Source organism: Polyodon spathula, chromosome 23 (genome assembly GCF_017654505.1).
Source record: "Polyodon spathula isolate WHYD16114869_AA chromosome 23, ASM1765450v1, whole genome shotgun sequence".
In the NCBI taxonomy this organism is placed as follows: domain Eukaryota; kingdom Metazoa; phylum Chordata; class Actinopteri; order Acipenseriformes; family Polyodontidae; genus Polyodon; species Polyodon spathula.
In genome coordinates this window covers 11,859,403-11,884,950 of record NC_054556.1, presented here as the reverse complement: position 1 = coordinate 11,884,950, position 25,548 = coordinate 11,859,403, and the positions used below count along the sequence as shown (strand labels likewise).

Below are 25,548 nucleotides of genomic sequence, written 5' to 3'. Positions count from 1 at the left end.
TTCAGGGCGAGGGGGTGAACATTTTTTAAGGTTACACGTTGACATGGTTGGCTACATGGAGGGATAAACGTTGAATTTTAAAGATTTAGGACAAGATTTATAAAAGGATTGTGCATGTTTTATGACCGTAAAACGGGCGCTGAGGGTTCTGAATTCTTGGATGGGATTTATAAAACACACGCAATGGAATAAACACGCAATTAAGACCTGATTTACGGGGGCAATGTCTCTGTGCGCTTTAACCCTTGATGCATATGAAATTCTGGGCCGTTCCTGAATGAAATCGCTAAAATTGGGGGACCATTTTGAAAATGAGGTCTGTTAAATATTCTGTTTAATTTATGAAAGCTGCCGGTAATTTTGGGCCCTGTATTTGCTTGATTATTTTAAGAACTCTGAAAAGCAGGCGCTAATTTGCTGCAGTCAGACAGTAGGCTATAATAAAGTAAGGTGATGTGGGAGACTTGTCTTCAGCAAGGAGACATCATTTTCAAGGACAAAGAAACATTTAATAAAGTTTTGTAAAAAGCTAATTGTTTTGCAAACTCCAATTTTCAATACATGTTTCATAGCTTACAAGACAAAACAGAGTGTCTGCAAATAGAGAATATAGAATCCATGTAAAAAAAGGTTCTTAGAAGCAGCTAAAAAGGTGTCCCCATAGTGGCAAAGCAAGGTTCTAACAAGAGCCTTTACTTCTTAGAGTGTAGGTGTTATTAAAAGAATGGTGGAGGAGATTAAGAAAAGATGGAACGATATTCCGAGGCGCACGAAAGAAAAAGTCTCATATACAATGAGGGCTCATCATCCACAATTATTTTAGAATGCCTACAGAATTTATTATTTGTAATATGGCATTCTGGTATTTAACAATACTGGTTCAGGCAATACAGGTGATGCAGTTAGTTTGTAGCTACAGCAAATAGAGTTTTTCAACCACATATGCCATATGTCATTTTCATTTGTCCTGGTGCTTGAAACATACCTTCATGCGTTACAAGTACTGCTTGTACTAAAATCTCCAATTCCATATTGGTAAATTTCAGTTTTCATTTCTGAGCATCCTCATCAGTATGGCTATTACCAGGCTGAGGTCTTTGTGTGCCATTCATTTTCTTTTGGAATGTGTAGCTTACACACACAGGGTTGACCCAAACCCGCTATTTATTGTGAGAGGTGTGTAATTCACCACTACTAATTGCGGTGAGGGGTATTTAAATTGGCTGATTGCAGAATTGCCTGCTTTACCTAATTAGTCTTATTATTGTTATTTTGAGGATGACTGCGGCCATACTGAACACGCACATTACGTGCCTTTTTGAGGTCGGCTTTTCCCCTTTTATAAATGTGGGCCTTAGTGTCTCACAATCATGTTCAGTTTTCTACTAAAATAGAATTCTTTTTTTTTATTACATTCCTCCTTGGTTTATTATTTGCTGCACTTTTGTTAATAGTCCAGTTTGTTTACTTCTCCCAAAAGATAGCTTTAGGGGTAATAAGATGCCAATCCTCTTTGAAACTTGTTTGCCACCCTCTGAGCGAAAAAGGATCGCATGCTTGCAGCAAAGGAGGGTTATACTTTGACCAACTGGGCTATAGATCAGGAAGAAAAACCATGAAGAATTGAATTTTAAGCAACCTTTACTGTATAAATAAATGAAAATACCAGCTGACTTCAGTGTATTTAGTGAATAATTGATGAACTACAAAAAAGAAAAAAAAAAATATTCCATGAGTCTTTCTGTGACATGGTAAATGTCAGACCACCTGGTGATGGAACAGTTTCCCTGAGATTCTGCAGGGCATACTCTTTGCTTTTGTCATGCATGGGGATTCCACACGCCTGTGTGTAAAGGATAAGAATGGCAGGTGTTCCACTGGAATGGATCATGTTCAATAGATTGCACCGATGATAAACCAAGACAGTTTGAGCAGGATGTAAGTGAGACTCATGTGATGAACTATATATTTGAGAAATAATAGGACTGCTATAAATGGAAAGTAATCATTTGCTCCAGCGCAGTTTTAAATTCTTTTATACAAATTAGTTATTATTCACATTCACCTCTGAGCAAAAAAGCCACATCATGTTGTGTTATGAAAAACAACCTAAGATAATAAGGCTTCTACTATTAAAATGACATAGTGTGATTTTAAAGTTGCTACATGTATTGATTCATGCAAATATTCAATTTGAAAAGGACCAGTCAACAAAACCACATACATCTGAGGCAGTTTGTGCTTTATCCGATTTACTTTTTTCAGCATTAATTATTTTAACACAGTGGAAAAGATGTAAACAGGGAAAAAGCTTTCAATGGTTAGTGTGATACTGGCTTCCTTGGTAACAGCTTGTAACAGGGGGTGTACTGTTACAGTGTGGGTATCCGCTGAGAAACGCGAGAGACACAGAGGGTTTGTATTTGAAACACCGCTCAGGCGTCCAGGTTTTATTTATTTAAGCAGCTGCAGTGTTGGTGGTCGCCACTAGGGTACCAGCAATGGTAGCCCTAGGGCCGGAGGAGATATTCTTAGCAGTATATGAACAACAAAACAGTTGAAAAACTGCTAAGGAATAAAAGGTGGCCAAGCTTGGGCCGTGCACTAATCCTGCTACACAGTGAGGTCCCGCACCAGGAACCTTCTTCCTAATAAACTGTGGTAGGATTAAAAATCCCCCTAAAACAATCCCTACCATGAAGTCCTTCACCACCAGGCTGTGACATCAACGCACCAAACACATAAACAGCACCACCCCAAGAAGAACAAAGGAACTGACTTTTCAGCCTCTTTTTAAAGGCAGGTGAGCAGAGTTAATTGATTGTCAGTTGTTCAATTCCCCCTGGCCACCTGCTGCACATTCCTTTCAATTAGGCAAGCAGGTAGGTCTAACCTCCCAGCCCTGCCAGCCACTTAAACAAATTTATACCCATCATTATTTACAACCCAACCCAACCCCATATTTCATTTAGAAAGCCCAAAGCAAACCATAGTATTTACAGGGCATGCCTAAGCCCTGCCACACAGCTCCACTGAGGAAGTGCAAGTGGAGGAAGGATACATGTTGCTGGGAATTGGTTTGTGATAAGAGTCACTTAACAGACATATACCAACTGTTTCCTTAATATGATGGTGTAGCAATGAAACCTCTTTAAAATAAGTTATAACAAAAATAAACAATGAAGCAAAAATATATATAATAACAACTAGAAGAATCCAGCCTAATACCCACTAATATCCCAAGGAAAAAGTAATTAACAATATTATTTTGTCAACCTAAAATGGTTTCTTGTGTGTTTTTAATTTACATTTATATGGATTATTTTACTTAACCACATGATTAACATGAGACAGCAATCATTTCAATATTAACCACATAAATTTTACAATCCATCTACATTTGCACTGTTATAATAATAAATGGTTACTGTTCTATTTTCGTATCCAATAAGTCTTGCTGTAAAAATTGCTGCAAACTTACTTACAGGATAGTATGTTGGTCAGATGTGTCAGGAATGACTCACTAAATATCTTAGTAAATTTCTCATCCCCTCTTCTAAAACAGACAACAAAAATGTTTGTCTACTTAAATAAACTCCACATTTATATCAATTGTGGTAAAGTAGGGGGAGGGTGTGTGCAGAGTAGAGGCTCTGCACATGGGTGCACGTGTGCGTAGTTGTCTGGTGATGGAAATTGCGTTTCATTGTTTAATTGAGTGCTTGAAGTGTGATTGGAAAAGTGTGGAATTGAATGAGTAATTGTCAATCTACCCTTGGCAACATCCAATAAAAGAGCAAAGGATAAATATTTGGTGTGGATTGTATAGGAGAGTGTGGAGCTGAGAAAGAGTGAAACTAGTGAGAAAGGTACAATGATAGCTAGGCTTGGGTGCTGCTTTGTTTATTTTGAAGAGTTCTGTGTGTAAGTTATTGTTCATACTGTTATGTTGTTCCTGTGTTTTTTTGGGGGTGTTTTTATGTGTGTCTTTTATGTGTGCAGAAATCTCTGAACTGCAGTTCCTGTGTTTGGGCTATTTTCCTACATATTTCCGCTCTACCACAAAATGTAAAGAAATAATTTTGACCACACAATATTACAGTGGCTCCCCAAATGTTATCCAATTACTACCAATGCAGAACGATATTTGTTCTTCATGTTACCTACCAAAACAGGCATCACATCGAATGTTGTACTAAATTCCAGTTTTCCAAAATGTGTATATATTTTTGACATTACTTCATTTTGTGATAATACATCTCGTATTACTGTGCGGTGAGTGTGTGAAATTGCTTTGCTGTTTCAAAGAGTTTTAGGACAGGTTTTGAAATCACTAAGTAATTAATCTGACAGGATCTTAGGATCGCTTCCACAGGGATGTGATCTAATCATGCTGATTTCCTGCTGGATGGAGAAAGGAGGTCTTCTCTCCTGAGCTTGCTGCTGCTTTATCATTGCATGCTGTGCTGCCTGCCTTGGCAGTCATTGTTGTGGCATGGAAGCTGAATGTGAGTGAATATAACTCAAAGTGTCTTGGTGCCATTAAGCCAAGGTCTTTATAAGGAGATAGCGTTAATCTAGTTTGCAGAACTTTTTAATTGTACTCATGAATGCTGAAATGTCTTTGCTAACAGTTTGATTCGTTTAACCATTCTTCTATTGTGAAACAAAGCAAGATAGAATTGCCTTTTAATTTTTATTTCATATAAAGACTAATTAGTGTGTTTTTAGGCATTTTTTTTCATTAAATATCAATTGCTGAAAATGTATAGATTCAAATTCAGTAAAACAGTATTAACAATTTAATTGCCAAGTGTTACTTGTAATTGATTTTGGGCAAAAGCTGTTGTTTTCTGAAAGGAATAACAGTTGTATTATATAAAATTAGCCAGAAACCACTCTATTAACAGGTTAACTACTTCTACCAACAACTAAATTGTGTCTTTTATTCCTTTCAGAAAATTAGGTTTTGTTTTAAATAGAGCCCATAAACTTGAACACTGTACGGACCAAGGACAGACCCTATACTATTTTCCCCAAGCACATATCCCAATGTAAACAGATAGGCTTTTCCAAGTCAAGTATCCAGCTGTGTACCTCCCAGCACACTCTCCTGATCGATACAGCGTTCAGTGTTTGTGTTACTGTGCCTATTGATTTGATGCTGGCCGCATACAGATAGATCATTATTATCTTCTGGGATGAGTGCCATTGCTTAAAGACTGTTGACACAGTAGTCCTTGATTACCCCTAGGTTGTTGCTGTCTGATAGTAGTGAGGATGCTCCCTGTTATTCACTTTGACTGGATTTTCTGATAACACAATCTAGTACAGTTTGGATAAAGATGACTGCATAGTGGTGCCTCAAGATATGTCTTCTTTAATATGTATCTGTTGTTCAAGAAACCACACCTGTACAATCTAGGGCAATACAGTGTACAAAGGCCAAAATACCTGTCTAAACGATACTAACTAGATCATGGAATTCAATGTCACACATACATAAGAGAAGATGAATTAAGTAGACACATTTGCACACTTACAGAGGAACAAAGTTGGCTCCTATTGCAAAGGACAAGTAGGTAATATCAGCCATCAAAGCTCTGTTCCCTTTCAAGTGCGAAAAATAACCACCTCTTGTGACATTGACTTAGGTCAATTACCATACAGGGAAAGCCATGTAAACAAGCTTTAAAATGATACTAGCATTATTTTATTTATTTATGGAGTTTGTAAACCGAGAGAGGACTGTAGAGATTTACAGAGCTGTTATTTGTCTCGGTCAAACCCCCCCCCCCATTGAGAAGGATTTGTTCAAAAGTCATGAAAACGGCCCTTTTTGCTATCTTTACATGCGTTCAATCCATATGGGAAATGTGTTACACAGTTCTGGGAAGATGCGGCTTTAAGGTATTACAGAATACCCATCAGGGATTCCATTTGTCTAATAACTGCGTGTAGCAATGCGTTTACAACCAAGACAGCGTGTACGCAGGGTAAGTATATTACTGAACTGTGCCTGTCCAAACTGTGATCTATGGGAGAGTGATAACTCATGGTTGGTTTCAGAAATGATCTAGCTGCTATTTCTACCATGGTGTTCTTTGTCACTTCTAATTAGAGTGCAGGTGCTGACAGGATTGCTCCTGAGACAAGACAGGTGAAACCAATTCATGCACAAACCACATTTCGATTGATAGCTTCCTTCCAAATTACTACGTCTTGGGCATCCACGGTTTAGAAAGTGTGTGTTGGGGAGAAGTGGTGAAGGAATAAGAAATGTGTTTTAAAGGAACTCCTTTTATGCATATAATAAAAATCAAAGTTGCACCCATCCCATTAATAGATGCAACAAATTTAAATAACAAGTAAATATTTTGGACACCCTGGTATTATATTTTGTCAAACAAAAATAGAAGATGGACCCCAATTGTCTAAACAACATAGATATTGCAATTGTGGTTCAGAATTCATTTTTAACTGGCATACCATTCCGTGTGGTGACACCGTATGAAGATGAGATTTTTTTTAGGTTTATCTAATGAAAACTGGACTTGCAAAAACTGTATATGCAGGTTGTTTCTGTGATTTATAAAAGAGCCAGACTGCATCAGTGGAGAGGATGGACAGGCTTGTGTAAACGACCTGCCCCTGGTTATTTTGCAATGTAAATGGTATTCTGGATACCGTTAAACTAATGTATAAAAGCTGAATTTGACATGCAGCCTGGCAGCTTTTAGGATTTTATCTACTGATTTGACGGTCTGTATTGTGGCAGTGATAGGTAATGGAAAACTAGCACAATGGAAAATACAGAACTCTTCAAATCTTTTTTCTTTGTGTTCGCTAGACATCATTACCTATTGATCCCATACATTTACATTTTCTTAATATTGCAGTACAGTAAACAGTAGTACATCACATTTATTAGTTTAGTTACATCCTAAGCACTGTTTTTATCTTCCAAATCAATTGCATTTCTTTTGCTGTTAAGTGATACTTCCAGAAGATGAAAAAAAAAAAAAACCATAATGAAATATTGAATATTGTGTTTCTAAACATTTTACTAGGTTAAACAGTGCTTTGAAAAAATAAACTTAATTTAAAATTGTCTTCAAAAAAACAATTCTTAACAAAACATTCCTTAAAATAGCCTGTAAAGCTTTGTGAATGGGGCCTATCGGGACTATTTTAAGGAATGTTTTGTTATGGACTGTTTTGGGGTTTTTAAGGCTTGATTAATTAAATCATGTTTGAAAATTTATTTTTAATGTTTTTGTAAATAAAGTTTTGTTAAAATTGGCAGAGATGGGGTTTAAAAAAGCCCCAGCTCTGTAAATACCACGTGTGGAATGTAGTCAGACTTAAGGGGTCAATTCCTGCTTTTCAATTCCAATAGCAATTAGCAGTATTCTGTTAAAATGAGCTTCTCACCGTGGCAACACATTACTGTTAGTCAATTAAATTGGCTTCAAATGAAAATAGTTGAACAATCACACCATTATTCAATTCTCACCAATTCATATAGGGAAAAGCAAACAAGGCCAAACATGGTCACCCGTATTGTAGTTTTGTTTTGATCAGTGTTTTCTATGGCCCTTTTTCAAATGTTTTGTATGACTTTGTATAAGCCACAGCCCTGCTGAAGGAACAACATCACCCCTAGTTATACCATTGTTTGTAGCTTGGTGGGGGTGCACGGTATTGGCCCTCCTAGTCATACCATTGTTTGTATCTCTGTGGGGGTGCACGGTATTGGCCCTCCTAGTCATACCATTGTTTGTATCTTGGTGTGGATGCACGGTATTGGCCCTCCTAGTCATACCATTGTTTGTATCTCTGTGGGGGTGCACGGTATTGGCCCTCCTAGTCATACCATTGTTTGTATCTTGGTGTGGATGCACGGTATTGGCCCTCCTAGTCATACCATTGTTTGTATCTCAGTAGGGGTGCATGGTTTTGGCCATGAAAATGGCCCTGTTTTTTGGTAGCTCAGCACTTAAAGAGCACCTTGGTGTGAAATCTTAAATAATGTATTCTTCTTAGTGTTTGGATTCACTGTGTACATTATTTTCTGTTTCAATCATCACATCCTAGTGAATTTTTAAAACATGTGGCCCACTGCAGCTTTTATACCATTATATAATTCCGGAATGTGTCTATTAAAACAATCTCTATAATGTTCATGATTCTGAATTGGGAAACTAATTCATGCTGCCAAATCTCTGGGCTTCTATCAGAATGAATGCTTTATCTTATTTTCATACAGTTTATACCACTTTGAAGGACTGGGGGGAAAAAAAGGCACTATATCAGCTTGTGGAACCACAGGGTCACAAGATAATCTCAGGTTAAAAATAAGGCAAAAAAGTACACCCATTTCTATACCATGCACTTTTCGTTAGTACTAAAAATAAACTAGACAAACGTTAAGTCTTTGCCTTTTGTTCTGAAAAGCAATGTGTTTTCTAACAAGATAAGTTGTGTCTGTCTATCCTGATATATTTATACTGAATAATATCTAAACCCCTGGTGCTAGAATTAATAAACAGAGCCATTCATAGACAAGCTCCTTTTGATTTGAAGTTCTCATATTTAAAGAGTATTACTAAAATAATGTATTTTGTGGTTTTTAAAATGTATTCTATTTTGTGAAGTTTTTTGGTAATAAAATGCATGCATATTTAGCTTTATAATTTTAACTACTGTATAAGTTGCAAGGTGTGTAGATCATTTTCATCAAAAATCTCTGTTTTTATCCACTACCCGAGGCAATTTCCAATATTCCTCATTATTCCTGCTGTACCTAATGTGGGCTGAACAAATCTGTCAGGAAATACATCACTACAGGCTCAACTTAAACTAATCCTTACCATTGTCAAAACAAATTTGCGGCTGTAGTCTATCACTTGAGCCATCAGTTGCTCTTCGTCCCCAGGAGTTGCTACAACTGTTTAAATAATGTACCTGTAATTTTTCTTTTCATTGTTAACATCCTGACAACGTTTTCCCCACACATAACTTTAAAGTCTGTTTCAAAGTTATTTTCAAAATGGCCACTCTAGTGCAGTGATTTCGGATTATTGCCCACATTGTCAAACAGGTAACACAGCAATAACAATCCATGATGTGGTACGGAACAGAAAAGTCAGAGAACTTGTTGTGATGTTGTTTTCCTGCAGTGATTTAGAGGACAGATCTCAAACCCCCGTGCACTAGAGCGGCCATTTTGAGAAGAGCTTTGAAACAGACTTTAAAGTTATAAGTGTAAAAAGTTGTCAGGATGTTAACAATGAAAAAGAAAAAATTACAAATGCATTATTCAAACAGTTGTAGCAACACGTGGGGACGTATAGTGCTGTATTTGGACCCCCGCTACTTACTCTTTAAGCTGTGGAATTCAATTTACTCTTCACACTTAAGATTTTTAAGTAAGGACAAAGGCAATGGCAAATGTTCTCAGACAAATTAAACAATTGTGACCGTATAGAAGTCTTATACTGTTAACATAATGTTTTTTTCTCTCAGACAGTTTGTATATCATTCAAATAGATTTCGAATGCTATTTAAATGACCCGGTTATTACAGAAAAAATGGCTTTGTTTATGAAATTGGAATGCAGTTTAAAATAAGAATAGCAGCGATGAATGTTTCCAACCTCGTTTGCAAATCTAAACTTAATCCCACGTTCTCATCTTCCTTGACAAAGAGTGAAAATGGTGGTCTCAACCTGCAAGGGTGTAACAGGCAGCTTGTAATGGCCTGTGCGAATTGCAGGACTGGCCTCGGGCCTCAATCTGTCATCATGCCTGGGTCTTTCTATAAAGCAGGTGTTGGCTGTGGTATGATGAATGGCTGTGTTTCTGTCTCTCTAATATCTTGCTGTTTCTTTTTCATCCCTAGTGGGATACCTGGGAAGAAATGTGGGATCATTATCTTCTCTGCTGAAGAGCTGAGCAACTGTCGGGTTAGTACCAGCACACTTCTTCTGCTTTGTACTTTCAACTGTTTCCTGCAGCGTTGTTTCTGATTAATGTAGGCATAATTTTATTTCAGGAAGAGTGAAGGCCAATGGATTCGACTACAGTCAGCCACAGAGCTGATGTAGTTTGAGCTGTTTTTTTTTTTTTTAACCTTCCAATATTACGTGATGTTGAAACTGTCCCTTCATTTAAAGTGCATATGTCAGTGCTCTCCCTTTAAGAAGAACAGGAAGCAAAATGGTAGGGGGGCTGAAGTCAGAGTGGCAAGCTGTTAGGAAGGAAGGTGCTGAAAAGGAAGAGTGTACAGGCAGCGTGGAGATTAAATAGGACCTTTTAAAAATGACTTGAATCTACTTAATAAAACAGATGTCAGTATTATAATTTTTTAGGGGTGCAACAAATACACACAAACAGAGAACGCTAAATGTTGTGACAGTCCAACACAAATAACACTGACCAGTGTCTTAATCTAACAAGTGTTACTGAAAGCTTTGTATTGAATATTCCACTGGAGGAACTCACAGTTAAAACAACTTCTTATTCTGTAGTTCAGCACGGTAACATCACGCCCATCCCCCTTAAGTTATACTAAGTCTCTTAAAGATGCAAAACAGCATAAATCTTGAAACACGAATATAACTCTAAACTCATTTCATTTGTGGCCTGAGCTGGACCACTTCCAAAATGACAACTGCTGTAGGTAGCAGTATGCTGCTAAATCCTATTTAATTCTATAAAAAGGTATTACATTAAGAGCTAGAAGTGCTTGTGAAACTAACCTCGGGCATCCCAAAGAGGGAGTCATGAAAGCCGCAAACCGGCGACTGAAAGTCGTGGGCTGCAGTAACTGAACTTGATTTAAAATATACTTCATCCTATTACATTTATTAGAATAGCAATACACAGACTACACAGGTTCCAGCCCTGTTTTGAAACAAGTGTAGTGGCAATTTTTTCAAGAGGAATACAATTTCTTGCTAGTTTTATGTTACTATTGCTTCATCACTTTTTGATATTATTACATAAAACTGAAATGTATCACAGATGAACAGTAATAGTTGAGATTTTTCTAAGTCTGTTTGTAAGTTAATAGTGACAAAGCCTGTTCAAAACAAGAAAAGCTGCCCTCTCTCATTTTAACAATTGAGTCAATCAGTTGCAATTAGCTTCCATACTGAAGGCCAGATATACGTGTAGCTGCTGTCATGAACCAGTTGTAAACAAGCTGGAAGTCTAGGGTAAAATGTACTAAACAAACGCAATGACTTTTTAGGGAATGCGACAGCCATTTTTCTTTGCGGTTCAGCCTTAGATTAATATGTAATTGTGGGCGTTCCGGCATAAATTCACAAAAATAGGATAGAGATAGTTCAAGTGAGGGTTCTCTAATATTATAACGAGACTAGAATAAGTACTAAAGCGGTGGGCAATTGGAACACTTGCAGTTACATCAGTTTGTTAAGAACTTTTAAAACACACGTTTTAAACGTTGCAATTAACAAACCTTTAGAAGGCAGTATGAAAAACACTATTCCCTAACCATGGCTGCTGTGATTGCAACAAGGAGACATTGTATTCAGCAAGAATGAGTGATTTGCAGGATGAGAAGAGAAAGGGTATTTTGTACCCGTAATTACCCTCTTCGATTTAAATGAAGACCAAACTAAAGTACAGGTTCAGGCTCGGCAGCCACATAATTCTTAAGCTGCTGTCTTATTTAAAAGATGACCTGAAGCCTGTCACACAGAGAAGCCATGCTATCCCTGCAGTGGTCAAACTATTGTGCATTGCCCTGCATTATCTTGCATCTGGGTCCTTTCAGGGGACTGTGGTAGCTGTTGCTGGCATTTCCCAGTCCGCTTTTTCTTGTACATTGCCAGTTGTGCTTAATGCATTTTTGAGGTGAAAACCCAAATGCCTATTTTTTACAAAAGGCAGGGTGTACTTACAAGCCTTGACAACAAATTTCTATGGCATTTTTGTTTTCCCCAGTGTGTTGGGAGCAAGACACTGCACACATGTGCCGCTAAGCCATCCATCTCATTCTGAGCATCTGGATAGGACTAGGAAACACAGCTGTTCTATTAATGTGCAAGTGGTTTGCAGTTGTGCACAATTTAGCACTGCACCCCTGACTAACTTAAATAAAAACTGACAGTATAGATTTGGCTTATAGGCTACTCATGATAATACAAATTATTGGTATCATGCAAAATTTGTTGCTGGTCCCTTGAAATTCGTATTAACAAGAATTGATTGTCCAACTGTATATCATAACTTGTCAATGTGGCACCATGATCTATTTTGTGTTAATTTGCTAGATTACTATGTAGGCCAAGTTAAAAATAATAATTTTAAAAGAAAAAATGCTAAAATGATTTGGTTTCAATTTTTCAATAATCTTTTATTCGCGTTGTACACCAATGTGTGTACAATGCAGCAGCATGATTTATTTTGTGTTACCGGTAGCCTACAGGCTAAAGTAAAAAGAATGTGCTAGGTATTCTGTTGATTTTACTATGGTACTGTATATTGTATAGGCCTACTGTACAGATTTATATACATAATATAAGATGTAGCCTCCCCAAAACACACTAGTGTTATTTCAGCGCAATGATTTATACATTTAAAACACATTGACCACTATAAACGTATATGTGTGCAATTTTATTGAATGTTTTTAAGGCCGATACCACATTGTCAGACAAACATGTCCGGCTTACCGAGTTGCTAGAGTAGGATTATTAAAAGCTTTTTGATAGAAACAATGTTTTTATTTGGGAGTGAAGGTGGGGGCCCCACTATAGAATCTGCCTTTCTTTATTTAGTCGAAAAAATTAGATCTCGCTAAGAGGACGCAAAAGATATTTAAAATAGTCTATTGCGGCTCTCTTCATAAACATATTTTCTCATAGTACACAAGAAAAAACGTATACTTTGCAAATTGTCGCACGCAAATGCAAATTGTGTTATGCTTGTGCTGCGATTGGCCCATGTTAGTACATCTACCCCTGAGTGTTTTAAAAGCCAATTGGAAGATTATTTTCCTTTCATCCAGGGCGTTGATATTTTGACAGCCGCACCGGCATTCTGAGGTCATAATAAAAAGTCAGCACTGCAGAAGAGAGCACAATAATGTTTCACGTGTTTCCGATTCGTTTTCCTATTCTTGTACCATGAAATAAAAGTGAAGATTTAAACAAATGTCACATATATAACTAACACAGTGTATTTTATTCCACAACAATTGATGATAACCGTGTCTTAATAATAACTGTAAAAGTCACCAGTAAGCTTTTTTTGTTTTTTCTATGTCTTTTTATCCTGTGTGTGTGCTGTTGCCTTGGTTACGCAGATGGCAGCCTGACTAATGTTGTCATTCAGTAAGCCCTCATCTATAAATAGCACAATACCATATGAAGTTCAGCTTGGTACCTGCACTTGCTGATTGCATTCCTTGGATTTTAAATAGAGCTTAGAGCAATTGTTGATTTGTATTTGTTTTTAACAGTTAATTTGCTTGATTACTACATTCATTTAAATAAGGAGCTTCTAATGTTGAGTTATCGTTTTTTCTAAATCTGCAATTACCCAGTTTTGAGGTTCTTGGAGCTTCTCTAGGGAATCCTAAGTGGTGAGACTCGACAGTATTCCTCATTCCATTCACATAATGGGACAGGATGACCAATCAACTCTGCTAGCCCCTCTTAGTTTACATGTACGATGTCTTCAGAGTAGGTGGGGCTGCAAGTCTGAAAGGTCATATTGCGGCTGTTCTTTGCAGGCATTGTATTTTTTTTTAGCAGAACTGAGGTATCTTTCCTAACCCAAACAGTCCTCTGCTGGGTGTCAAACTCAGAGCCTTCCTACATGTTGTGTAGCTTAAAGGCCTAGTCGGTTAACAGGGCCTAGTCTGTTATTATTCATTAGGTAAGAAGAAATGGTCTGCCACCCAGGCTGACAATAATACTCATTTTAAAACCAAGTTTGAAAAATCAACAGGCCCTAACATGTATTGCCAATAAAACATGACAAGAAACAAGTTGTACTAATACATCCCACACCTTCAACTATGTTACTGTGCTCAGTGTTTATTTTGAAAATAAAAAACATTTTACAAGCAATTCTCACAATGGTTTCTAAGTTTGTATTCAGTTCAGAGCAAGTGAAGCTATACAAGCATGTTGTTATAAAGATGGAATTAAGTTTGTAACAGGGTTTTAAAAATTGTATTGTGCATTTATGACTGTAGCAGTAAATGCAACTGTTACGTCAAGGGTTCAATCCGTTTTGAAGAGTAATGGTAAACGTGAGTGTGTAAATGATACATTTAATTAATTATTACTCACAAGCCAGCCATCAACTGTGTTCCATTTGCTCCCTTTCCTTGGTAGCTTGCAGTGTTTCTTTGTTTTTGCATATTTTGCACACTGTATGATCACAGACATATCGTGCAGATGTTCAGCTGTGAAAGAGCTCTTAATGCAATTACCATTTTCAGTATATCCCCAAAATTCCTAATGGGAATACATATTTTATTGAGTAAGTCATCTATAATTTAATGTAATACATGTGGCTACATATGTATGATAGGCTGCAGTATGCTTCTTTGCAAAGCCCATCTGTTCTTGTTCTGATTCTTCCATAATAGTTTTAATAACCCAAGCCATTTGGTGACGTATTTAAAAACAAAACAATATTTACAAATGTAATGTCAATCAGTTTAAAAGGAAGTGATTTAATTCTTCATGGTAATGGGCTGCATTTTCAACTTGGCTTGGATATATTGAGTACTTCATTAACAGGTACTTATTTGCAAGTGGAACCAATTAAAAAAATATATAATCTAAAGCACCAGTACTGATATGCCAGCACTACATTGCTTTCAAATCCATATAGGTTGTTCTCCTACACATAAAAAGGCTATATCTTTGCATTTAGGCCATAGGGTTAAAAAAACCAAAAAAAAAAAAAACACATATCACCACTACATAGAGCTCATATTTGAACCGATATGAAAGGTGCAGGCATATTTGATTCTTTAATGGTATTTTTATTGTACGTAGAAGAGCATTTGAGTGTGTGGTTGTGGGAAAGACTAGCAATCTATAACTACAATGTTTTTAGCTTGGAAAAATCAAATAGACATTTACTATAATGTATGTGTCTGTTAATATTTTGTAAGTTCTGTGTACTTAACATATTGATTGTTTTTTGTACCCTGTGCTAAACTGTAATATTTTCTAAGCCATGCATTGATGGTGTATGTCTTTCTATTTTTAAACACTGCTGTTTTTCTGAGATCACCAGGGTGCTTTATTTCAGGCAGCGATCAATATAGCGTACAAGTTATTGTTAACCTGGGGTGTGTAACAGCAGGGACACTGGGAAGCAGGAAACATGTGGGAAATGCAAACAATGGGGGGAGTGGACATGACAAGGAAATACAGCTCCAGCTGAGATCTGGACTGTCTTTGCTAATTGGGTGCATTGTCATAAGATACAGTGAGGTCTACAGCTATGGCCAAAAGTTTTGTATCGCCGAGAATTTTAGGATTGAGACATAATTAAAAAAAACAAACAAAACAACAACAACAAAAAACTATATGAACATAATTTTCATTTAACATCATGTAATCAAAGAAACTACAAAATGATATTGCAAGGGTCTACTGGAAGCCATAATAGTAGTACAGTATTTCATTTTAGATTACGAAGTGTAACATTTTTCATTTTTGTCTGTTTTTCATTAAATATATGGAAAACTGAAAAGCGATATGTAATTCAATATGTTAATGAAACATTATTCATCAGGTTTCATTTGACTTTACAAAGCAAAATGAGTTAATTCTATAGGATAATGCAAACTTTTGGCCATAGCTGTATATTTAAGACTCATTAATTAGCATTTTGAGACATACAGTAGCAGTTTTCCAGCTTTTGTTGTGAGATTAATTAGATCACACTCCTTTTTCAGATAACTTACAATAAAAGCTCACAGGAAGACCTAGAATGCCTCAGATTGCAACAGGAGTCTTAAATGAATCTATGCAGTGATTCTTATAACAGCTTCAATCAAACTCACAGGGGCAGACTCCAAACATGCAGAATTCAAATCAAAAGTAGAAAACTCATAACACTGCATTAACATTCTACGTTAGCTACAGTGGCTCTCAAAAGTATTCACCCCCCCTTGGACTTTTCCACATTTTATTGTGTTACAACATGGAATCAAAATGGAGTAAATTAGGAGTTTTTGCCACTGATGAACACAAAAAAGTCCATAATGTAAAAAGTGAAAAATAAAATCTACAAATTGTTCTAAATTAATTACAAATACAAAACAGAAAATAATTGATTGCATAAGTATTCACCCCCTTTGCTATCACGTACCTAAATAAGCTCTGGTGCAACCAATTGTCTTTAGAAGTCACATAATTAGTTGAATGGAATCCACATGATTTCAGGTTAAATCACATGATTTCAGGTTAAATACACCTGTCTCTGGGCGGTTCCACAGTTGGTTAGTACATTTCCTAACAAAAACTACATCATGAAAACGAAGGAACATTCAAAGCAAATCTGGAATAAGGTTCTTCAAAAGCACCAGTCAGGGGTAGGATATAAGAAGATTTCCAAGGCATTGAATATCCCCCGGAGCACAGTAAAGTTTTTTTGTGATCAATTGTTTTCTTTTTTTTTTTAATAACAGAAACAAAACACAAAAAAATAATAAAATAAACTATTTACAACATTGCCAATGCTTGCACACCAAAACAACAACAAAATAACCAAGACAAAAGTTACTACAATATTGCTATCTAAAAACAAAATCACACACCAAAAATAGAAGCTAGTATGAAAGGAAGCCCCTGTCATTTAAACATCAGCGTAGCCAAATCGGCAGCAGTTGCACTCCATGCCTGTATTGTTGTCAGACGTGCCTTATTAATCCTGGCTGTGAAGCATTCCAAAAAAACAATGCTTCTAAAGCCAGGTAGCAATCATAGGAGGATTAGGGTCTATCCAAAGCCATAAAATGGATTTCTTGGCTGCAGTTAACCCTGCTAGAAGTATCCTGCTCTGGTGTACAGAAAGTCCTAGGGAAGAGTCATCATTCAATAGAAATACAACTGGATTTTTTATGCTCTGAACCTCTGTCAACTCATTAATAGTTTGAGCTACACTGTCCCAGAACACAGCCACAATCGGACTTTCCTAAAACATATGTAGGTATGTGCCCACTGCACCAGTCTGACAAACTGCACAGAGCAGACTAGGGGACCTTTTCATTTTAAAAAGAATGTATGGAGTAGCATATGCTTTATGGATAAGTTTAAAGTGTATTAATTGGTGAGCTTGGTTCTTGGAAGCTAAAAACGTATTGTTCCATGCATTGTCCAGGAGAAAAGCCCAGCTTTTCCATTTCACGCTCCCAAATTTTTATAACTGGCAGAGTATTACATGCTTGTTTAGCAAGTGTCCATAGATAGTTGAGACTGTCCCTCATAAACACATGTCTGTCACCAGTCAGTCTATCAAAGGATGAGGACATACATCAAAGTCCCAAGGAACCCCATAGGCACGTAAAGCAGACCTTAGTCTTAAATATAGAAAATAAGAGAAACCTGAGAGAGAGTAAAGTCCATTATTAAGAAATGGAGAGAATATGGCACAACTGTGAATCTGTCTAGAACAGGCCATCCTCAAAAACTGAGTATCTGGGCGAGAAGGGCACTAGTCAGGTAGGCCACCAAGAGGCCTATGGCAACTCCAAAGGAGTTACAGTCTTCCACGGCTGAGCTGGGAGACACTGTGCATATGGAAACAATAGTCAGAGTGCTTCACAAAACTGGCCTTTATGTGGGAGACTCTGAGATCAAGTGGAAGAAGATTCCATGGTCTGATGAGACCAAAATAGAGATTTTTGGCCTCAGTACTAAGCGCTATGTTTGGCGCAAGCCTAACACCGCACATCATCCTGAGAACACCATCCCTACCGTGAAGCATGGTGGTGGCAGCATCATGCTATGGGGATGCTTGTCTGCGTCAGGCCCTGGAAAGCTCGTGAAGATAGAGGGCAAAGTGGATGCAGCAAAGTACAGAGAAATCCTGGAGGAAAACCTGCTGAAGTCTGCAGAAGACCTGGGACTTGGGAGAAGATTCATCTTCCAGCAGGACAATGACCCCAAACATACAGCCAAAGCCACACTGGAGTGGCTTAACAACAAAAAGATCAATGTCCTGGAGTAGCCCAGTCAAAGCTTGGACCTCAATCCAATTGAGAATATGTGGAAGTGAGTTGAAAATTGCTGTTCACCAAAGGTCCCCATCTAATATGACAGAGCTTGAGCAATTTTGCAAAAAAGAATGGGCAAAAATTGCAGTGTGCAGATGTGCAAAGCTTGTAGAGACCAAATAGACTCATGGCTCTAATTGCTGCCAAAGGTGCCTCTACCAAATATTGACTCAAGGGGGCGAATACTTATTCAATCAATTATTTTCTGTTTTGTATTTGTAATTAATTTAGAACAATTTGTACATTTTATTTTTCACTTTGATATTATGGACTTTTTTGTGTTGATCAGTGGCAAAAACTAATTAAATCCATTTTGATTCCATGTTGTAACACAATAAAATGTGAAAAAGTCCAAGGGGGGGGTGAATACTTTTGAGAGCCACTGTTTTTTATTTGCTTTTGTAGTTGTGCCCATCTGGTGAGGTTTTGGAATGAAGATGTAATATCTGTGTGGAGGGTATTGGGCAGAATTGATTTGGTTACAGTTTAAGTGCCCACTCAAGTTTTAGAAACTAAATAAAAATGTGACTGCTTCATTTTTATGGAGCGCTCTGTATTTCCATGGCACCGCAACGTAATTTTGTGTTCAACCTGAGAGCCCTGGTACCTAGCATGACAGGGACCTGCAGCACAACAGCAAGAACACACACATACAGTAGCTAGAATGAGCAAAGGCCAGCCCGCATTGCAGGTATTTTTTATTTGCGATTGCAAACCGATATGTTGTACATTTATAATAAATCTTAAAAAGCCCCAATGAAACTTTCCCTTTAAGGAAAATCAAGAACAAAACAAAGAACAAAAAGATCTTAAGAACAAGGGTAAGAGGCCTAGTGATAATGTTGCTGGAATGTGAGGGATTTGTTGAATCAGACTGACTGTTTCTCACTGTACAACCCAATAATTAACCACTAATCACTTCCACTAACGACTGCCTTTTCGGCAACAAGTAAAACAACCAGCAGATGGCATTGTGAGGAAAATGACTCCTTACAGCTTTCCAGGTGACCTAGTTTCAGGCTCATATGTGGCGTGGAAGCTCAGTACGAAATGATTTGAGTAACTGTTTACTCTTTTAAACAAATTTATCAAATTTACTCTTTTAAACAAATTTATCAATTTGCCTTGAATAAAATATCATTTTATTCAATGCAAATTCCCATGATCTCTACCATAATTAAACTTTAATCATTTAAAATGTTGTGGTGACGTTAATAAAACTGCATTAATACACTCTCACGCTAATTTTCATTAACATCATTAGAGGTTAGAGATCGTGGGAATTTGTCATGAATAACATGATATTTGTATAATGCATATTTAATTGCATACAACTTGCTCTTAGGAAACATTTGTATGACATTCTTTATCATCATCATGACTAATTAGATACAGCAGTTTTATGAATATTGTTTTTGTATGTTAATAAGACAGACTTGTCTTTATCATTAGACAGAGTCCATCATCATAGAACTCTGCTTGGCTGTACAGTTGAGCTTATTCTTGGATCTCATGTGTTTCATTTGATAAACCAGTAGCAACTACTGAGAATGATGAAGAATATGGATTTACAAATGGACATTCCGTGTGGGGTTATGAAGGTAAAAGCACTATAAGAGTTGGTATGTGACTGACTCCTACAGCCTAGATTAGGTGATGCAATATAAGAGGCTATCTAACTGCTCTGCAAGGGAGTCTAGCTGTTTTTTGCAGTGGTTACTAAAGCATTTTTGGGGGAGAATTGGGTTACTAGTTCTTGCTGACCAATCAGTTGCCTAATCGTCAACAACCTGGCATGTAGATTGCGCCATGATCATTGCAATATAATATCATTATAATATTATGGCAGTTTGTTTCTGGGTTAGGACTGCAAATGTTGATTCTATGCCACTTAATTATGTAAATGGTTTCCAAGATTTATGTCTTTTAGTTTGGCCCTGTGTACCAACGCTAGGAAAACCAAAGCACTGTCATGAGTTATTTAATTTGAAGTTGCTTCAGTGTTACAGAACACCCTGCAAACTTTAAAAGAAGTTAAAAAAAAACTGCTGTAAATGTACACCATGGGATACAGTAGATGCACTGTGCACTCCCGCAGCTAGTGACAGTGTGTAAATAAGGAGCACAGTTTAAAGCCGCTTAAATAAAATATTTCTATTGAGAAACAGTTTGAAACCTTAGGTCAAGGACTAGAGTCCTTGGAGCGGACAATACTTTTCTAATGTCATGTTTTTTTGCCATTCCACTGTTTCCATTATGCAACTTTTTTTGACCAAAATAAACACATGGCTCTAGTTGAAAGCAGAGTTCATTCAGCCTTGCAACAGTGCTTCTGTACATACTACACATGCTGTAGAAATATCTTGAGCTGAACCAGCTGTCGGCCTTTTATCAAAGGAGGCCACATGTTTGAACACAGAGACAAATAAGTTGAGATGGATTGGCCCCAGTATTCCAATTCCACAGTTCATGGTCATAGTTGATGGTCATGCTGTTTGACTCAAAACACCTGTTAAGTTTACAGAACAGAAAATGTTTTCATGACTTAATTTACTGCAAAATATGTAGCTTTTAGAAACAATACTGTGTGAGAGACTTTAAGCTGAATATTTGTCTCCATTTGATATATTATGCCTTCTTTTGTGGCTTTTCAAGCTGCCTTTTATAGTTAGATCATTTATTCATTACATTGAGTTTGTCTTCCGTTTGAAACTATTGAAATACCAAACACATACAGTGCAATGTACATCAGTCTTGGTATGCAAGTAATCTTTCAGAATTCTAACAGAACAGGCAGAAACTAGTTTTCCAGAGGTATGTGAAATTAATGGTACTCTCTGGATTCAGGCTCAGTCCCAGTCTTCAGCTATGCCCAAGTTTTTACAATTGAAGACTTCATGTAAGCTCAAACTGAATGATAATTTACTTGCTGGAAAGAGCAGCAAATTAAAATATGCATTAATTTTGGACACTGAACTTGTCCTGCTGTGAATTGCAGGTTGTAGCTGGCTGTGATCATATAAAAAGTGAAAAAACACAGCTCTAATGGTGTTTCAGCTATACCAGTGAATATATCTATTTTTCATTTAGCTGCAGTTGAGTCAAACAGTCCTGTACAGAGGGATGCAAGGGAAAAAGTCAGACTCAGTTGGAATCAAAAGGAATTTATTCAAGAGGAATGAGTTATTTAAGAACAATCCCCTGGTGTACAGAAGCTGAGGTGGAGTAGTTAGGACAGCCATGAAATACCCTGCCATTCCCACGAACAGCCCTATTTAATCACACACCACCATTGTCTGAAGTTATAGTAGATGATGAAAAGCACATGGTCATGATCTTCAGTTCTTTAGGTTCTGTTGAACCTGTAGTAGTGGTAGCTCAAGGATTGCTACAATGATGTCAGTCATTGGTAGAAAGGTACAGCAATAGTAACGTTTTCAGAAGGTAGAATCGTTTGGTGTTCCATTGCAATACCAGACTCTCTGCTACCGCTTTACGAACACTGTGCAATATTTGATCCAAATCCATTGTGTTGCCATTGCTGTGTTCTGCTAATGGTTCTTTTCGGTTGGCTTTGAGGTAATACAATGGTATTATAATGGAATCCCAATGTAGGCCTTTTGTTTTAATGAGCCAGTTTCCCAGAGGTCAAAATGCAATGACGACCTACTATATTGAGGCCTGAAACTATACTACACCAGTCTGGGATATATTCAAGCAGAGCATATGCCAACACGTGGCAATATGTGGCAAGGACAAATTTAATTAAATTGAAAGGTAAAGCAAAACACATTTACATTTTCACCTTTAGCTATATAATGTACTTGTATTGTTTATCTGTCAGTGGGCTGTGATGTACTGGAAGTCCCCAATATACTCAACAGAATACTTAACTGTGTGTCATTCTCTTGAGCCTGAGCATGATCACAGAGCATGTAGTATGTTAACGTTATCACTGCCAATCTAAAAAGAGCACTGCCGTCTCCTACCATGCCTCAGTAAAAATGGCACCTTTTACATTGTTCTGGTAACATCTTTGTTTTCCACCACTTAACATTCAATTATTCATATAATCTAAGATAAGGCATTTTTAAACCAGATTTCAGATGGGAAATCAGAAACTTTCAGAAGCTGGAGAATTTGAGTACATGTGTTGCCGGTTTCAGAAATAGCGCCGCCAACTCTTAATACCTTATAAATGCAAATATAGATTTTTTTTAATGAAAGTTGATTCCTAAAATGTGTTTTGTGCAGTTCATTTAAGGGTTATTCCTCCTGGCATCAGTGTTTCCTGATGCATGCTGCTTAAAACGAACCCTCAAGTGAGTCACTGCAGCTCGGCCAACCTCCGATTAACAATTTGCTGTGATGTCTCACAAGATTGCAACCACATTTTCTTTGTAGTTGACACACTCTTAGAATATGACAGCAAGACCTCATCATTGGCACATTATGAGACGATGGCATGATGTTAGTGAAAGTCAAATGAGAAAGGGATTATCCAGCAATGAAAGCAAGAGAGAGAGGTGTGGAACAATAGCATTATGAAGCAGAAATTCAAGATTGAACAGCGCAGCAATAAGGAACTGTCAACAGCTCACCAGGAATGTTACTGAATACTACAGCAAAGGGCATTAGTTAGGATACAGGGGCAGAATTGTTAAGATACTAGTTTCAACTGCTGGTATTGCATACATCTGTGAGTTTAGGATCAATACAGGATGCTTGATGATTGATTGAAATGAGGCTTATCAAAAAATATGCAGATTTATATTAAGATCGTGTCCTTCCCTCTCCAACTCTTCTGTAAATATCGATGCTGGTGAATAATGCAATCCTCATGTCTAACCCAGCAGGGCTCTCAGATATTGTTGGCACACTGTAGCACAGGAACATTTTTGGACTTGCTTTTGATATTTGATTTTTCTTGTTTGTTTGTTTGTTTTTTTTCAGGATATCGCCACCATGCAGATGTGTGCCAACAAGCTAGATAAAAAAGACTTCTTTGGGAAGTCTGACCCATTTCTCGTCTTTTATCGCAGCAATGAAGATGGAACGTAAGTCAGGATGGTTTACTTGTGTTTGCCAACAGAGATTAACAAGAGTGGCCACTTTGTTTAAACACATCTGTCTTGGACCCTTTTCCAAATGTCATTTCAAAACTAGTCCAGACTGTCTGTGGCTCCAGCAATAATGATCACCCATAACTATTGCAAACATTAAAAAATGTAATTAAATGGCATTTGTGTGCTACTTATTCTTTAAAATGTAATAAAGCAAATATTAAGGTTGGAACTCCTAATGTGTCTAAATTATAAATTATCAATAATAATATATTGTTTCTGACCTATAAAGCTGAAAAGGATTAGCGCCAGTTTTACTCAGATGGTTTTCCTCTGTCTTCCTGAACCTAGTTGCCTCAGATTCATCCATAAAGGGGATGGTGTTCAGTGAGTCCCATGAAATTTAGTTAATCAATATATAATTACTTTAATTTGGTCTCCCTTTTAAATAGCTTTTAAAAAAAACAGGTGTGTCTAAGAGTGAACTAGGAAGAACTTTACAATTAATTATCATGGTTATTTTTTAGACGATAATCATTAGCTAAAAATAATTGTCCATCCATAACTGGACAAATATTATTATTATTAGAATACCAACAAACCAATATGATCCTAAGCTGAATTTCCTGTTGCAGATTCACAATCTGCCATAAAACGGAGGTTGTTAAGAACACCCTGAACCCTACGTGGCAGCCGTTTACCATCCCTGTGCGGGCGCTGTGCAACGGAGACTACGATAGGTCAGAATACGCTGGCATTGCCATCATTCCTGTTGTTCCATTACTGTAATCATCTTTGTTCACACTGAAGTTGTCATCTGAGAACTTTTGGAATGTTTGGCCCCCATTGTGATGAGTATAATAATAACAATGTCAATCATTAAGTACAGCATGGCAGTTGTAATAGGGATCTGCAAACTAAACCATGTGCCATTCCTTAATGCTTTTATTTTTAAGCTTACTAAAAAAAAAAATCATCTTAAAGGATAGCTTCACTTTTTAAATGACAACGTGGTGTGTGTGTGTGTATGTATGTGTATATATATATATATATATATATATATATATATATATATATATATATATATAGATAGATAGATAGATAGATAGATAGATAGATAGATAGATAGATAGATAGATACACACGCGCACACACACACACACACACACACACACACACACACACACACACACACACACACACACACACACACACACACACTGTCTAGAAGATACTTCCTTTTGTAAGTTGTTTTCAGTCATGATGGTCAGCACAGCAGAACTGACATACTTTGACAGAGGGCCAATAATAAGCACTGGGTTGGCAGGTATTTCTGCAAGACTGCAAAAGTTACTGACGTTTCACAAAGGGCTGTTCTATAGAATAAGGCTTCCCAGCAGGTGTGCAACTTTTTTGAAGAAATGCCTTCAATGCATTTGACAGTGTGTACAGAGTCAAATCAGTGCTGTTCTAGCTGACCCACTGAGAGTGTTATGGCTGGTGCTTCTGTGCTTGTCTAACCCCTGTGGCTGCACTGTCCACCTGCTTACCTGGGTTCTCTTTACTTTGTCTGTTGATTTATTCCATCTGGACGCCCACATAAAGAAAAATACTGTATATTTCAGATATAGTTAGAATTTATATTTTTAACTTTGATGTGAAATACATGCATATTCCAGTGAATAATGTGCCTTTCTAGAACCAGAAACCTTTTTTAATTACTTGGCTAAGGGATGAATTCAGTCCTTAAAATACAGTGCTGCCTTATTTCAAAGATATCATTTTGATATATAATTTATACAATGAAATCCATGATGCCAAGATCAGAAGCTGGTAGTTTAGCATTGCTAATGATACTTTGAATGTGTCTCAGAGATATCTGGTTAAAAATAACTACAATGATGCAATAATAAATACATTCTTCATACAGACAGTCATGTGTTGAACCTTATAGATTTCATAGAATTCTATGGGAACCTGTGGAATGTCAATTTGGTTTCAGCAAAAGCTTCTCTCAATCATGCTAGATTTGACATAAATTTGACATCGTACAATCTGGGTATTCCCCAAAGGTAGTTTAGCTTTTGGAGCACACGCTTTAAGCTGTAAGCCAAGATAGTCTGCTGGCCATAACAATTAACTAGATAATTGTATTTTTTATTTTATTATGATGTATGTTGGCATTCATTGCAAGTGATTGTTA

At 37.1% G+C, this 25,548-nt stretch overlaps 1 protein-coding gene across 1 annotated transcript in view; it reads left to right on the top strand.

Annotated features, from left to right (window-relative positions):
• The window catches only part of LOC121297714 (copine-9-like), a 119,377-nt gene that overhangs the window by 54,752 nt on the left and 39,077 nt on the right, over window positions 1-25,548 (top strand). The window contains exons 8-10 of the mRNA XM_041224163.1: window positions 9,904-9,967; window positions 23,236-23,339; window positions 23,981-24,085. Coding sequence (XP_041080097.1) covers window positions 9,904-9,967; window positions 23,236-23,339; window positions 23,981-24,085 — 273 coding nt within the window. The remainder of the gene's footprint in view (window positions 1-9,903; window positions 9,968-23,235; window positions 23,340-23,980; window positions 24,086-25,548) is intronic.